Source organism: Charadrius vociferus, unplaced genomic scaffold (genome assembly GCF_000708025.1).
Source record: "Charadrius vociferus isolate BGI_N301 unplaced genomic scaffold, ASM70802v2 scaffold163, whole genome shotgun sequence".
Taxonomy (NCBI): Eukaryota; Metazoa; Chordata; class Aves; order Charadriiformes; family Charadriidae; genus Charadrius; species Charadrius vociferus.
This window is the reverse complement of record NW_009648332.1, coordinates 12,769,759-12,787,056: the sequence shown is the minus strand read 5'-3', so window position 1 is coordinate 12,787,056 and position 17,298 is coordinate 12,769,759. Positions and strand designations below refer to the sequence as shown.

At 38.9% G+C, this 17,298-nt stretch overlaps 1 protein-coding gene across 1 annotated transcript in view; it reads left to right on the top strand.

The window, feature by feature from the left end:
- Positions 1 to 17,298, top strand: part of COL24A1 (collagen, type XXIV, alpha 1) — a 178,394-nt gene that overhangs the window by 41,647 nt on the left and 119,449 nt on the right. Inside the window, exons 5-8 of the mRNA XM_009884884.1 lie at positions 7,260 to 7,313; positions 10,700 to 10,753; positions 14,547 to 14,600; positions 16,704 to 16,757. Of these exons, the coding sequence (XP_009883186.1) occupies positions 7,260 to 7,313; positions 10,700 to 10,753; positions 14,547 to 14,600; positions 16,704 to 16,757 (216 nt within the window). The remainder of the gene's footprint in view (positions 1 to 7,259; positions 7,314 to 10,699; positions 10,754 to 14,546; positions 14,601 to 16,703; positions 16,758 to 17,298) is intronic.

The following is a 17,298-nucleotide window of genomic DNA, read 5'->3' as shown; positions in this document are numbered from 1 at the left end:
TTTTGGGAGGGGGGAGTGGTGGTGGTGTGCATTTGTGTGGTTATTACTGGAAAGCAATTTGATATGTGTTAGGCAGCTCCTAATATATATATTTGAACGTGCCCATAAATTTATTGTGTGTATTCTTTCAAGCACTGAAACACTTTTTTCTTAAGGGAGTCAGCAACTGAAAACCTATTTAAAAGTTGAATTTTTACTCTAAACAGGATTCAGATGCAAAAGGATTGTTACACAGTTGAAAAATGTGTAAACAAGTCATTCGCATTGGCCCAGGGGTGCTCTTGCCTAATCTTTTTTGAATGTGAAGTCAGTCTTTTTTTCTCTTTTTGTCCCTTATGGTAGTATTTATGGGGACATATCACTAAGTATGTAGTTGTCATCAACATGAGGTTAGTTTCCATTTTTGGAGCTTAGGACATTTAGTAGCTGCTAATGGAAGCTTTTAATTTTAGCACATATCTTGTACGTTGTGATTTTAGTCAGTTACAGCCAAGACAGTTAAATCCATTCTTTTTTTACAAGATGCAGAAATGGCTGCTGATAATGCTATTGGTTATTTGCATTACTAAGAAACTCCAAGCAAATGCTCTCTTTGTTTTGTTTTGTTTTTTTATTTTTTCTAGACAGATACTATACATACAGTGTAAAAGATGACAGCTGATTTGGAGAGTTCAAAGATGTCTATAGTACCATTTTCTATGCCTCTCTTACAGACTGGGACACAGAAGTTTGTCTCATCTAGAAAGGCAGTTAGAGCAGACCTTGGGTTTGGTATAGTCTGTGGCAATGAATATGGTGCATATATGCTGAAGTGTTTCGCTGGGTCAGGATTTAAATAACATGCCCAAAGTCTTAGAGATCTGTATTAGAGCTGGGACTTTAATCTAGACCTTTGTGGGCACTAGTTTGGCTGAAGGGGTCAGCAGCACCCACTGGAGCAGAGGCAAAGCTAAAGCATCGTGCTGCCAGAGAGGTTGATGCCAAAGGGAGAAGAGGCCTCTGCATGGCCTCATCCACACTTTTGTAGAGAATGGTGATCCATGGAGGTTGCATGGCACGTTACCTGCCACTGTTGTTGGCCTCAGGCTTGAAGAGGTGATCTTGGGTTGCTTTCTCAGTCTAGAACACCCATGTAGAGAAGATCAGAGATAATCCAGCTTTTATATGTGTGATTCTACCACTTTAATTCATAAGTACCCATAGAGTCTTATCAATGGGGAGCCTAAAAAAGCAACATCGAGGAACTTGTAAACTTCCCTTGCAGCAAAAAAATCCTGATGAGGCATGACATCCCCCTCCCCTCCCTTTTTTTTTTTCTTCTTTCATTATATTGTGGTTGGTTTGAATCTTCTTTCAAGATTTCAACACAGAAATAATGTTTGTTGTATTGGAATTGACAGGCAAGAACTAGCTTTTGTGGTTCTTGCACTCCTCAGCTTCATTTTAGCTTTTAATCATCTACTAGAACTGATTCTTGCCTTGTAGAATCAGGCCCCTTATATTCCATGATCCCACAGCTGTGGAATTCACCCACCGCTGCAAAGCAGGGCTCCAGAATTCAGGCTTTCATTTATGGATAACATATGGGAAAGGGCACCTATTTCTTCAAAAATATTAAGGCCTTGATTAAAATTCTGGTAGTTGCAGTGACTAAATCCCCTACAAAAATATGAAGTGAGTTTAAAGTGGAACAGTGTTGTCTCCTGAACCACTAGTTTTGAGGGAAAACTGCTCCGTTCATCTGATGAGCCACTCCTTTTTGTGTTGCAGTGGCTGTTGGCACTGTATAAAGAATAAAAAAATAAATAAATCTGGTGTGTATCTTTAACTGTTTAACTTTCAAACTGATATTCATTGCACAGTCCTAAAGCAGTTTGCAGTAACATGATACGTAGTCCCACACTGGTAGAAGGAGGGGCTGATGTGAACTGAAGAATTGATTTAGGTTACTTGCTGGTAGGTAATTGCATCTGCAGGACTATCTGCACAGGGTTTGGCTTCCCCTGAGAAATGAGCTAAGAATTAGTTTTCTCTATTGGAAAAGCTTTCTGGATTATGAAGATGCTCAGCCAGGAGAAGAAATAGTAGAAGACCACAAGGTGGTGTTCCTTAGTTGGTAAGGAGAAGCAGTCTGGAGATACTGCCAGGAGGAACAGGAAATGTAAGCCCTGCATTAGGCACAATTGAGTCCTGCATGAGATGCTCTTCTTCCAGCCCAGAGGTGTGAGAGTGAGAACCCTGAGAGAGGGCAGTTCAGAGATCCTAAATGTGGTGCTAAATAAAAAGCAGTAAGGGTAACGTCAGCTACCCTTTTACTCTTTGCTTATTTCACTTATTTTACTCTTAGTTACCCTTTCACACTTTAGCTTATTTCACTCTTAGCTTATTTCTCAGTCGGACAAAATTTCTTGCATTTTCTTCATGCATTTTTAGCTCTGCAGGTAACCCTCACGTTTCCCTGCGCAGGCTGAGAAATCTGTTTCAGTATCAGCTGATTCAGATAAAAACTTCAGATTCTTGCTGATTTACTTTTAGTAGCGAAAAGATAATGTTAGTCTTAAATATTTAAACGTTTCATTTAATTTACCTGAAATGGATGCAGTTTCCTTATCTTCTGCGCAATAATATTGAAAAGCTTTAACCCATAACCCAAAGCCATATATATATTCCTCTGGTGCTGATGGCATTGCTTTGGCTGTTGTAGGAATTCTTGACAGAGAAAAGGAAAGACTTCAACAGCTGTAAAGAAAGCAGGTTAATCATACACAAGTGACTGCCTGCTCTAGGGCATTTGGAAAGAGAAGCGTGCATTTTTTTATCATTTCCAGTGAAATGCAAATAAGCAAGAAGAAAAAATAGGTGGATATTCATGTTTGGTAGGATCTTTGTTGCTCAATAATTAAATTTATTTCTGTATGAAGTAATATACTTTAAAAAGGTAGACAAAGCATGCTAGAGTAGGTAAAAGAATTCTGAGTGACAGAATCAGAATTCCAGATGGTCTGAAACTGATGGGATGAAACTTAGTGCGATAGTACAGAAATTAAAAGTACAAATAGAGGACGGGGAGTGATTGGTTAGGCAGCCAGATGAGGGTGACAGAGTGGTGTTACAGTGCACTAGAGAATAAATGCATCTTACTGTCGTGATGCTTGATACATTACCATGAGTAGTGAGTATCAGAGACAGGCTATTTTTCTCCTGGTTTGTGTATGCTGAGGCTGCAGTTTGGAGAAGTGTCCTCAGTTTTGATTGATGAGCTTTGAAAAGGATGTGGACAGACTGGAAGGATTGCAGAAAGTTGTAGTAATAGTGGTGCAGTTATAGCAAATATGATTCTGAGCAAAGGTTAAAACAAAAGTGTAATGAAAGTAAGGGACAAATGTTAAGTTCTGCAAAGGCTGAGTTCATAAAGAAACTCTTTTTCCTGTCCACAGAAAGTATGGCAAGATAGAGCAGGAAATTTTTGGTGGGACATAAGGAAAACATAGCTAATCAGAGTGATGCCTGCATAATAGAACAAGTGATACCAGCAGTGTTAAAAGTGGAATTTCCTTTCGTGGGGAGTTTTTTTTAGAAGAGGTTTGGAGCTTGATGTTGCTGTTAACTTCTCTTCTGTATTTCAGGTATTTTGGAATGCAGAAACATTCATAGGGTTTTTGTTTTGCTGAAGGACCATCTGTCTTCGGTATTTGATGGATCAAGCATTAAACTCATAAGTTTCTTTAATTTAGCCTTTTAAAAAAAGTGCTTGAGGTGAGCTGAGGTTGAGTGATTGGGATGTAGTGAAACGGCTTTTAAAGAGAAACTTCAGTGAATACTATTTAGGTATTGAATGGCAACGGGATCAGCATATGCTTGCACAGAAGTTTTAACTACTTCATGTAGCATGTGCATCTGAAATCTTAGGGGCTTGTTATATGTAAGTGAAACGCTTCCTATTACTTCTGGTGTGGGGCAAGTTTAAAACACGTGCATCCATAAAAGGGCTTCAGTATCCTAGAAAATTCTGTGAAAGTTCACCATTACATTCATCCCAATGACCATTTGAAAGGTAGTGGAAATTTCAGGAAGAGTAGCATCTACTTGTGCTGTTTCAGGATTGAAGCCACGAGGATGTGGAGCTTGAGCTTCTCCTCAATAGCTAAATGAAATTTTTACAATTCCTAAGGACAGTAAGTTGTAGTACCTTTCTTAAGGCACATGTGATATGCTTTGAGCAAACTGATCTTATTAAATAAATGAATTTTAAATTTGCATCAGTAATATTTACACAAAGACACTATTACTTTTTGTTGTTGTTGATGGTTAAAATGCCAAATGCAGAAAAAACCCACCACATTAACACTTTTAATTGCTTCAGGTTTGTTTAATTACTCTTTCCAGTAGCTGGAGGAAAAGCTATCCAAACAGTTGACTAATTCCTTGGTTTAAGAGAGATTGGCTCACTCTCAGATGTTGACTTCTGTGGCTTACATGGATCCTAAGAGGCAGAAAGAGCTTCCTAGCTAGTATAAAAACTGTCATACTGATTTGAAGTTGTAGTTGCTTACACAGATTGAAGGAATACATGGGGTGGCATTACTTTTTACAACTAGTCAGAAAAGCGTTTCAAGGAAGACTTAAATGTGCTCTTCTAAGTCCGCTGTCAGCAGAGATGTTGCTTGAGTTGCAGGGAGGAGCCTGAGCTGGAGGTTAAGGAGTAATGTATGCTGTTTAAGGAGAGTCCTTGTTAATACTTCAATCAAACACCTCGATTGCTGGTGCTAATTGCTTGTTGTTATTAACCAGAGACTTCATCTATAATTGTTGACTTTGTTTCAGAAAGCCTTTAGAAAACATCATTCATCTGTGGCTGCATATTTCAAAATATATTTTACTGCTTCTTTTAGGGGTTGCTGAGGGCTTGGTTGTGACAAGATTTTTTTTCTTTTTGTGATTTTTAGATGAAGAGAGATAATTACTTGTGAATTAGTGCAATCAAAGTGAGGGAGTGAGAGGGGGGTTGGGGTTTTTTTGTGGTTTGTTTTTTTTTTTTTCAGTGGAAGTAGGTACCATTTAAAAAATTTCACATGGGGAAAAATGTTCTCACCGCCCTCATTCAAGAAATCAGCAGCACAGTTCAGGGATCTTAATAAATACTTATTAAGATTTCTCTTAGGAAAGTGATGGGGGTTGGCTGTTAATGTACTTTTAAGGAAATGTAGAAAGTGTTCGAAAGAGGGATATAGAAGAACTTTGTACCGCAAATTGCATAAGAATGCACACTAGTTGCAACTATTTTACTTAAAAAATATAGTATGTTTCCCTTTTTAGTCCCAGGATAACTTTTCTAAGAAAAGTGCATCTCTCATCTTGCAATTTGAAAGGAGATATTAGAAAGCATACTACTTCAGCAGTGGCAGGGTGGGAACTCTGTGCCATTTCAGGTAAGTTTTTGGACCTGGACAAGAATGTCAGGACAAGAGCTTTCCAGGTCTGTCTGCTACATTTGTTTTTGTGATTAAACACAGGGTCTTTTTTCTTTAGAAAAATATGAGGATGCTAGTGAGCTTTTATGCAATCAGGGTGAATAACGAACCTCCTGTGCTAAAAGTATGACGCGTTATGGTTCGATGTGAAGACCAGGACTGTCACACAGATTTGTGCCTTCTAAATTGCGCAGAGAGGAAAGAGCAGAGTATGGGTTTCAGCATTACTTCATGCAGTATATATGGACATACAAATATTCCCAGCTATAAAGAGGCAGTTGCACTACAATTAGACTCCTAAGGTTATTATGATTAATTGGAGAGGAAACTTTTTTTCTTCCTCAGAACAACAGTGTTTTTCGCAGATTTGTCCAAAATGGTCTGTATTTTGGCCAAATGAATGTAATTGGCGTGACAATAAGTCCATAATCAGTGCTATCTTCTCTGCCAGTGACGTTACCTTTCCAAGGAAAAAGAAATATCACTTCCACAAAACTTCAGGTGTTTAAAAATGCAACTTCTGTCTTAATAAAATGATTTGTTGGTTGCTAATAAAACCCCAAAGGGCACTTTTGTCTCCCCTCCCTTCTTTTTTTTTTTTTTTTTTTCCCCTTTTTTGCAAAGCCTGCAAGTTGACCATTTCAGCCACTGTAGTTAGCCTTCTGATTTCCCTGGTATCCCTGCCAGCTTTCAGCAGCGGTGTTTGCTGATGGGCAGTGTGATACTCGATGTTTTGCCTAGTGCCTCAGCTGAGGGGCTGTAGCATATACAGAACACAGGCGTGTGAGGAAGTCTGGGTGAAAGAGCAAGCTGAATCCCTTCCTAATATCATCGGCTGAGCTCATTCATGATGTCTGACTTTCTTGATGCCCGTCTTCTCTTGGGGTGGGAATACTTGGTTTCTGTTAAGGCTGGGACTTGCTGTGCTGGCATTTGGCTGGGAGCTGAATTCACCCTTAAGAATAGCCTGTGCCTCCTTAGGGCTTGCATGTGATAGATGAATTATAATACAAATTAGCACAGATTTTAGTCTAGAGCATTAATTCATATTTGATTACAATGAAATATATCCTGGGGTTTTGAACGTGCGCAGCAATCACATACAGAAAAGGGAAGGTTTCTATTGCAAAACAACTAGATACATATAGGGTGGAACACTGTCTAATATTCTTATAATGATTAATAATCTAATTTATTTGCAAAAGATACATCTGGTTATATACTAGCATTTTAAAGCTCTGCATTTTCTTTAAAGAGAATGATATTCATTATATGCAAGGGCAAACATGCGACCAGTTATGAGAAGCTTTTAATAGGAAACTGAACAATCATTTGTACACATTTATTTTCTTCTATTTCATGTCTGTCTTTTCTGTGAGGTGGTGTCTCATTTTTTCAGTTACTCCCAACTTTTCTAAAATGTGTTTGGCATGCCAGCATGCTTATTAAAAAGGCTTAATTATTCTCTGTTCTTAGTTTTGAAATACACTGCAGTTGCTTGTTTCTAATCCTTGAACTGATCTCTTCTTCCTTTAGTAACTTTTACTTAAGTGTATTGGTATTATCTAGATTGTTAGCTCCAATTCCTCTGACATAAAATACTTTCTAAACAGAAATCTGATTGGAGCCAGATTAAAAACACACGTGCTTGTAGGTTGGGAATTGGTTTTCAAGTTGAGGTCTTCTAAGTGATGAATTTCTGCTCATGCAGAACTGGTGTGATTCAGACTTGTGATACTTTCCTTGTATCAGGTTTTAGCCTGAACTGTTTTGATTTTCTATCACCAGGGTCCTCCAGGTCCTCCAGGTTTACCTGGTCCATCAGGAAAGAGAGGCCCTCGGGTGAGTAAAACAGCTATGTTCTTCTGTAGCTCTAGGCAGGTCACCGATAATCAAATTGGAGTTTTCATCAGTTTGTTTTTCTCAACTTTATTCATATGCTTGGTGATTATGAAAGTGTATGATTCTTAACCTTTGGCAAATAGGTTAAAGTAGGGCAAAGCAAACAGGGGTTTTTTCCTGCTGTGACCCTCCAGGATAGTTAATTCTGTGTATGGGTGCATACACAGAGCATTGTTACATTTGTACCTAGCTTTTGCTGCTCACAATGTTAACTTTTTAGTTTTTCCATGCTGCTCCCATCTGCTGCAATGTAAGGTCATGTTCCCTTGTTTTTGGAATGAGGGGGAGTAAGCAATGCATACCAGGGCCACAGAGGAGGAGACAGTGGTTACAAAATTAACCGCTGCAAGACATAGGGGGGAAAAACCATCCCTCCCAAAAATCTGTTTTAGTCTCGTGTTACAGCAGCTTGATAAAAGGGGTGATAGGTATCTGGGTAATTTGCCCAAGAAATGAGCTACAGTAGCAAACAGTGATTTATTTTGTGTGACTGGGCGCACCCTGACACGAGCAGGGAGAGCAGCCTCACCCCGTGACAGGGGACAGAGCACAGGCTTTGCCACAGCGAGCAGAAACCCGCGCCCCAGCGGCCAAGAGCACATGGGAGAAGCTACTGCCACTGGAAGGACTAGTTGATGGGGCAAAAGAGGGTAAATCTGTGTTTGCATAATTGTGTACAAAAATAATATGCTTGAGGAATACTTGAGGTCATGGTTGATTTTGGGAGCTTTAGGGGAAGGGCAGCTGGAGGCGACAGGTGAGGTTTTGTTGTACAGATGATTTCAGGCCATGGTATTTGGGAAACTAAGTGGTTGTGGCTGGAGTGCACTCATGTACGCAAATCGCAAGTGGGAGATAAGGGAGTAGTTTATATGAAGGCTCAGCAGACGTGTGGGAGGAGTTTTGACTCAGCCTTTAAGGAACGTTTAAACAAGCTGCTGCTCAACAGTGCGTTGAACATCCTGTGCTTTGCTGCTCGCTTTCAAAACTTGATGTGACTGGATAGGAAAGTGTACTGGTCAAAGGGGCCGAAAGCCAAACATGCTTTAAAGAAGTTAGGGGCAAGGGAGTAGATGAGATACATTTAAAAGTATAAAATGAAAAGCATTAATTCAAATCTATATCTTCCTTACTTGGATGCCTTTTCAAAATTATCCTTCTACATAAGAGCTGACAGTTCTTAAAACTCAGCTTTTTATGTTGCATAGTGCCTCTGTCGAGCATATGTCTGGCATCAGAGGCAGGATCCCACACACCCAAGTAGATCCTCGCAATTGGGAAGTTGTCTTTGGTTTAGAGGCTGCCAGGATGTTGAAACCATGCCTCTTGGTGAGATCTCTCTTGCTCAGTTGTTGTTTTGGTTGTTTGTGGGGTTTTTTTGCAGGTCTCTTTTTTTTTTTTTTTACACATATAAAGTACTCAAGAGCACCGTGCTGTACTCTGAGTCTTCTGGATTAATTATTGAGTAGGACATGCTTTCCAATGTCAAGAGACAGCTGGCAGTAGGGTGCCTCAAAAAATATGGAAATGGTTGAGATTAATATTTACCAGTAGTTCTGAGTTTAAAAAACATATTTATACGGGCCAAGAAAGTCTATACAACTATTTGATCAAAGAAATAAATGGTTTTGAAATGTCAGTGCTCTTTAGTTTTTACAACACTGATAAATTCAAGCAAGTGCACCCAGTGAAGGCATGTGGTATGATAGAGGAATCTTTTGAGCCAAAGAGCATGTAAAACCTTGTAGATGCAAAGTTCACATCCACATCTACAGTCTGCCCTGTGACTTCTGCCTTCCTTCAGGTGAGCTGCCATTTGTGATGCTGAAATGTGACTCATGGTGTCAAAGGGAAGCAGCAGAGTGCAGAGTCACATTGCCTGGGCTTTCTTCAGGGTCTCTTGGGTATGTGTCCAAACCTGATCCTGACAGAGATTCACATGGGTTGGACACTTTGGGCATGGTATCAAAGCCTGATTAATGCCTAGAGATTTCCATTAAAAATTTATTTTGATCTCGGTAATTCTATGGTAAAGAAGTCCACATCTGACAGTTAATGTTTTCTAAGTGTCTTGACTTGTTCTGAATTTCTCAATAATGAAATTTCAGCAATTTCAGAATTAGTGATGAGAAGAAATTCCCCTGATGCCTTTCATTTCATGAAGATACTTCAGCACCTCTGTGTTGCAGTACAAGATAGTAATGTTGCAAGCAGCAAAAGCTAGGAGCCACTTCAGCACTGCAGCTATGTTGGCACTTTCTATTTGTTTCCTTTTTCCTAAATCCCTGAGAGCATCTCCAAAGTTGCCAGTGTGCAAATTAATCTCTCCAACAGCACACGGGATTAGCATTTCTATGAAGTTAATGTCAACATTGTAATTAGTGAGAGGGGGCACTTAACAGATGCAGCTTTCAGTGTTACTGCAAGGTGTAACCAGTAAATTCAGTCTCATGTGAGGGAAAAACCGACACTGGCTTTGTCTGTTGTTAGACCACTGAATATATGAGAAAGCTGAATGGGAGTCATATTATTTTTGGTATTTGAATTAATTGTTTGGGTGGAATATTGGCCCCAGTGAATTCAGCAAAAGCTTTATTGCTGACTTACCTGGGACAGGTCCTTCAGTGTTTGGAAGATGAATAGCTGCTGACAGCTATTGCAACAATTATTTTCCCTAATGTGCAGTTTGTCAAGGAATGAGGACTGCCGAGTGTATTTCGGGAACAGACACTTATCCTGGAAGGCATAGATAGTCCTGATAAACTATTCCAGGAACAGAATAGGCTAAGACCAACTGCTTTAGTAACAAGCCCATTTTCTACACTGGCTGTGGGAGAATCAGGTTGGTGTAGGGGTTTTGTCTGTGATTTGTTTAGAGAAGGTGGAGTACATTGCTTTGAGTCATCTTTTAGGTCAGTGAGAACAGATCTCCTTCCTGCTCTTTGCAGTGTATAGCTGGGTATCTTAGAATGTGATTTTTTTTTTTTTTTTTTTTTTCCCCTCTGATTTTATCCCGTGCCTCCAAGTTTGTACCTGGAGAGCAGCATTGCAGTGACTGTGTGCCAAATACCTGTTAGGAATTACTTGGGAAGACGCTAGAAACCGAGATTTTTAAAAGAAAGGGAAGTACTTAACTTGACTTTTAATTTTTTAGGAATATGTGCAGTTTTGTGTCTTGAGAATCCTTTGAAAATCCCAACCAGTACTTCTAAAAGCAACAATAATGCAGTAAAGTGATTCTCTGCAAACTGTTCACATTTGTTCAGTGGAATACTGAATAATCCCACTTCTTTTTGGTTTTTTGTTTTTGTTTTTTTTTTTTATAGGGTATTCCAGGACCGCATGGTAATCCAGGTTTGCCAGGATTGCCAGGTCCAAAGGTGAGTCAGTTTATCCATGTTGCCATGTAAATATATGAACCTCGTAATGACTTTTTGGAAGGCACAGAACTGTTTCCTATAATAGAAGCAATTGGCCTTCTTTGGTTTACAGATGGAGACTGTTACTATAAACATTTTAATTAAATGTAATCAATCAAATTGAACTTCAAATCAAAACAAAATAGCAGTTTATTCAGGGAAAAAAAACCAAACGTGTGTGCAGAATGATGACTTGGAAACTGTTATCCATGCAAGTAGTCTGTACTTCCTAAAACAGTTTCTGTAAATCAGCTCGGCCTCTTTGATAAACTGGAATTTAAGTGAGAATAAACATTTAATTGCTGTAACCTTTTGCATTCCTTTTTTTTTTTAAAAAAGAAAAAAAGGAAGAAAAATAGACTGTCATTCTCTATAAATTCTTCTTTTTGTCAATGCCCAACCTTTGATATTTAAATATTCGAATAGTTGAGACATTATCACATAATTAATATGCTAGAATAATTTTCTGAAGATTTATGGATGTGATAGTTAAAACCAAAGACAAAATATTAGACTGGAAGCTCAAATAAAACCCTTCAAACTTGTGTAACATAGGCCCTTTAAATAGATTTGACAGATTTGTGCAGTTCCAGAATGCCTTCAACTCATATTTAGTTTGAACAATTTGATAAATATGTTGGGGGAAAAAAACAGCAGCAACCATGATTTGGTTTAGTACCATTCCTAATGGCAGGAATCTGACCTGTCATGACAGGTGTTAAAAACTGCTTGAGGACATAAAAAGAAATTTAATAAAGCTTTCGGTGTCAAACACTGTAAAACCAAGTGACTCTATTTTTTGTGTGTGTTTTTATTGTTATCTACTTCTCTAGGAACAGTTAAACTTAAAAATGCATAATTAATTTTTACCATATTTATGCTGGCTGTATTAGAGAATACATCGCTAGGAAAATAATTGTAAACAGTTTCTTTATAAATGTATTTTCCCCCTCCACTGGATCATAATTCTGATCAGTTCTGTAACTGTCTCCATGATTTTCAGAGTAAAAGAACTGTATTTGTGTACATGTACCTATATATAAAAAAATATATGTTTATTTCACTAGGTGTTTAGTGATTTCTTTCATTTCTGTTAGACTATAAATTATCCTTTCAATATAAGTATCTTCTGAAACACTTTTCTTTAAATAAAAATTAGCTAGGTGCTCACCAAGGTTTGACAATAAAGATCCCATTGACCCACACTGACTCTGTAAGGTGAAACAAAATGCATTTTTGGTTTTATTTTAAAACATCACAGATGAGTTGCAAAATTTTTCTGGCACTAAATTAATGCAAAATTTTATTCTGCCTATGAGACTCGTGTGTTTTCCTCTTGTGCTGAAGCATCCTTTATGCACTTTCTTTTGAAGCGTGGAACATTAGCTAATACCCCTATAGTATAGTATCCAGCCTTGAGCATGTGCTAGCAGATACAACCGATAACTGATGTCCCTGAGATTTAATTCCTGATAAACAGTTGGTGGGTGTTTTTAAAGTAATTTTAAAGTATCCATTCCTGGCTCTCTGAAAAACAGATCAGTTAAGAAAATCTAGTTTGTGGATTCTGGCACTGTTCTAACTACGCTGTAAAGTTACATAGATTAAATAATGAAATACTTTATTTTATCCTCACATCTTGACCTGTGGTGATGTGTTGTTAATCCACAGCTGAAGGCCATGCATAACAATGACTGTTAGATTTTTAGATTAAAAATAATGAGGAATTAATTGTACTTAAAAGGGAAAGGAAAGGCAATGGGTAAATTATCAGGCGGCCCGTGTTTTAACTAGCCGAGAGATGATCACGATTTTATTACAACTCTTAGTTTAATATGCCTGTGTCGGAAAATGGAAGCAGAAGACAGATTGGAGTTGTTCAAGGAATATAGCTATTCACCTTCCAAAAAGTAAATCAGCTGGAAAATACTCAGAAAATTCCTGCCATGCTGAAGAACTGTGTTCTCTGTGACCTGACACATCAGTTTAACACAACAGATTCATTTTGCCATATTTCCAGTCTTTATTTAGTATTTAACGAGTTTAGTTTCTCAAGTGACGTTGCATGTACAAATCTTAACTGCAGAGGTGAGGATAAACCGGATCTGCAGTACTGCTCGCAAGAGGAGGGTCAGGGCCCCATCGCATTTCACATGAAAGCCCTGTATGTTACAGGTCTAAAATGGCTGGTCATCAGGAAGCCTCACGCTGCTTGTCATGTATGTCCCTCTGGGCATCTGGTGTTGCCTCTGAGAGTAGGATTGTGCTGGCAATATCTGAACAGCTGTTTTTCCTAATTTTAGAATCCTAGAATGATTTGGGTTGGGAAGGACCTTTAAAGATCATTTAGTCCAACCCCCTTGCCATGGTCAGGGACATCTTTCATTAGATCAGGTCGCTCAAAGCCCTGTCCAACCTGACTTTGCTTTGGAGGGCTTGGGATCTCCAGCCGTCTGGTCCTGGGGGTGACTTGGGACCTTGGTCCTGCCTTAGTGGCAGGGAGAATGAGGATGGGGGCTCTCTAGATAACTGTGAGCTCCTTTTCAAGGAAGGGCACATATCATCTTTAATCTAGCATTGCTGTGGGGTAACTTTAATAGTAACATTTATTTCCTTGGCTACATAAAATGTATTTTTGAGTGAGAAGAGTAGATGTTGATGCTTGTGAGTAACACCCAGTGTTACTCTACAGCTTTGAAATCAATTTTGAAATCAAAAGCACTGTTGTGTCCTGTGCTGTTTATATGAACAGGTCAACGCAATGTTACAGTGCCTTTTGCATGCAGCTTTTAGTATGAATTAGACCAAGGGGGTCCCATTTCCTCCTCAATTACTGTATTTTCATTTATTAGTGCATGAATGTAGTTTCAGCCTAAGGCTCTGGGAACTCCCCAGGTGACTGCTCGGTCAGGGTGAAGCAGTTCACCTGGGGCTGTCTCAGGAGGTGCCATTTGCTGGTGACTCCTGGTTGAAGGGGAGGGGATTTGACTCTGAGGGGCATGGATTTGCGGTGGCAGGGCTGCCTGTGGCCGATAGCTGTGCAGGATGGGCTGCAGGCCCTGGCAGGTCCTGCCCAGCCCTGGCTCCGGGCCCATGGCAGGCCCCAGGCCTCTGCGGTGCGTCGGCCTGCAGCGCCTGGCGCATTGAGGAATTGAAATAGGAGAGATCAGTGCGGCGGCATCCTTCCCCTCTCTGTGGCCTATTCTTGGCTGCAGACAGTGATTCCTGGCCAAGAATTGTGAGCTGAGTAATTTGTAATTAAACAGAGGCTTTTGCTGCATGTTTACAGTCCTGTCCTTGCAAGCCGGGATGTCCGTGCTGCATGGGGCAGGTACTGGGTGTGAGGGAGCCTGGAACAAGATTATAATCAAGGCAGTAATACAGCCCAATAGTCTTGCATGGTGTTCGGGGAATAGGTGGTGTCCTGAAGTGGTGGAGACGTGGGAAGAGCATTTCAGCTGGGGTGTCTGCTGTAATCCTGCTTGGATTTACTAATAAAATCTGCTTATCAAAAGTTTTTGTGACATTATGAAATTTAGAAAATGTAAATCTCATTTCAGTGTGAAATCACGCTACTGTATTTTGTTGTAGTTCTTTACTGAAAAAGTTATGAGAAAAAAAATCTGTAATAAGTGCATTTTATATGAATGTTCTGCCTTCTCTTGCTATAAGTGTTGAAAATATTTGTTTCCGCATATATTATTAAAAACTCTGTTCCCTAATGATATCCATGACCTTAATTTCTCTGTGACAGGGCCCTAAAGGAGACCCAGGATTCTCTCCGGGACAGGCAAAACGTGGTGAAAAGGTAATATTTTCTTAATTATAGTAGAACGTTTTGTCCGTCTCATTCTTTTGTTGAAGTCTTGTTTAATATTCTGGTAAGTTATAACAGCATAAGGCTTTGTATTTACTATGACGCTGGTGTATTTTGACAGTTATGTGAGCCTGACCAGTGCTAACACAGGTGGTGTGATGAACCAAGGACAAATAAAAAATTATATTCAAAGCTGGAACTTAAATTTTATATATCATTTCATTTATAAAAATAAAATAAAAAAAAATTAAAAGGGAAGTACTTTTAGAATGATGAAATTGAATTCTGTTCACACTGATACAAGAAAGTACAGATTTCAGTTTTCTTTAGTACCTTGCGTTGGTCCTGAAAATTGTGTAAGACAGAAAAAATTTGGTGATAAGTGCACACATTATTGCACGTCATGTTGTACTTAACCACTTTTTTTAACAGACTCTTGATGCTAAGATTTGTCCTTTCCCTTCGGATGCTTTTCCTGCTAGTTCCTCCTAAGATGCTTCAGCTAAACTAGTGGTTGCTCTCACTGCCCGAAATATTTGAGTATAAATATTTAAAATGGTTCTTCACAGAAATTACAGGCTTGAAAGTTTGTGTTTTTAGATTACAAATCTACTGACTATGTATGAAAGTATGAAATCAATGTGATAATACTGAAACTGGAATTGCATGTTTGCATTCTAATGTGTTAGTCTACGCTGTATCTTTTAGAATATCTTGTATTTATGCTGTTTTATTAAGAGCATTTGCTAGTAGTTAAATTGTGAAACATTTGTGCCAAGTAGGAAACACTGTACGAGTCCAGGTCCACTCTCCATAATGAAGCACGTATTAGCAAATAACTATTGTTTGCTAGCTGCTGATGTGTATGTAAAATAACATATTTTTTTTTAATGCATGTTTTGTCAAACCCTGAAAAGTATTTTCAATGTTAAAATGCAAAATTCAGAAGTGTATCTGTTGATGCAATTATAAGAAATTTAAGTGCAGCTTTTGTAGAAATAGCAACATTATTTTAATCTAACCAGCTTTTGTTTTTGGCAATCTAATCATATGAGCTATATGTGTCTACCTGAAACTCAAAGTATATTCTTTGGCATGAGCCCAAGCTGCCAGAGAACAATCTAAAGCCCACTTGTGTATATGCGTGACCTACACCTAAACACATGTATAATCCAAAAATATGGGGTTGATAGGCATTTTTATAGTTACAACTATTTTTGTTTCTTAATTTTTCACCCAGGTCAAATTTGCTCACCCTAAGTAATGGGCTTGAATTTACGTTGATGCTAACTCACTTCCAGGATCTGTTCCTTGACTCATTGAATTTGCATTTGGGCACTAATGCTGAAAGAATGAGTCTCTTCACTGTCAGTCCTGAGTGCAAGGAAAAAAGAACTGATACAACTTTCCCTCCTCCCCCATCTGCAGCAACCATTAAACAAAAATGCATCTTTTTCCATCCCCTAGCATTTGAGATGCTCCAATTCTCATTCGGATATACCACCATGTAGATGCAAAGTTTGAAGAACTGGGATGAGAATAACCATATGCCACCATAACACCTTTGTCAATGCACATCTTTCATGTTGTCTTTTACACAGATTAGATTTAAGCCATGTTTTATACAGCACGTACCACAATGGTGTCCTGATTCCTGGTTGAGGTTTGTTGGCATAATGGTAACACAAACAATAAACAGTCATAGTTAAAAATATATATTAATCTGAGGTGAAAACACTCACTTCTGAGGGAAGGGTTACCTCAAGAACTGTATAGCTTCTTCACTCCCATTTACATTGGCTAAAAGTAAATGTTGTGAGGTTGTGAATTACGTCTGTTCCAGACATGATTTGACTGTGTTGTGTGAGACAGGAGCATGCACATTGCACCAGGTGGTTGCAACTGAGGAACTGTTGCGTTTTGAACTTTCTTTCTCTAAAAAAAATAAATAAATTTGTGCCTGTTAAATCAACATTAGCTACTTCTTCATACCAAATGTCCAAGAACGCAGAGAAGATATGAAGTTCTACATGTGTATAGGCCTGTGTTGTGTTCTTGTGAAACATGGTGATTTGGGTTTTTTTTGTTGTACAGGGTGATCCAGGCCCCATAGGCTTTCCAGGCCCCCCTGGGATCAAAGGCCAGAAGGTAAGATTCTATTTCTGTTTTCATATAACCCTCCCTGGCTCAAATCAGTGGCCGTCAGCTGGATGTCTGCTGGTCAAGAGGTGACAGAGAAGGGCTTTAGGCCTGCTGCTGGTACCGTGACTGTCTACTGTATCAGGATCCAGGGGCAACAGTGCAAAACCTTCCCTTGCAACTAAATTATGTGAGATCATTGCAACAGAATGTAAATCACAGCTGCTTAGGCTGGTGTTCTTCAAAAGCTGTGGTATACCCCTGCTCTAACAGAATAAGTACTAGAGAAGATAGGCTTGTCTGTGAGATACAGCCATTTTTAAATCAATTGTATTCAATTTTCAGTAATAGTTTTTTCATTTCTTTTTCTAGATTGCGTATTTTGTAGTGTAGAAAAAGCTCCATGGGATCATGTGCTCAGTATTTCTGCACTGAATTATTTGCTTTTTTCCAAATGTGTGCCGGAATTGCTAAAATAGAACCCATGTGGAATAAGTTCCGATTTTGGATGCTACATAATGTGATGTTTTTTAAAATGAGAAATGTCAGG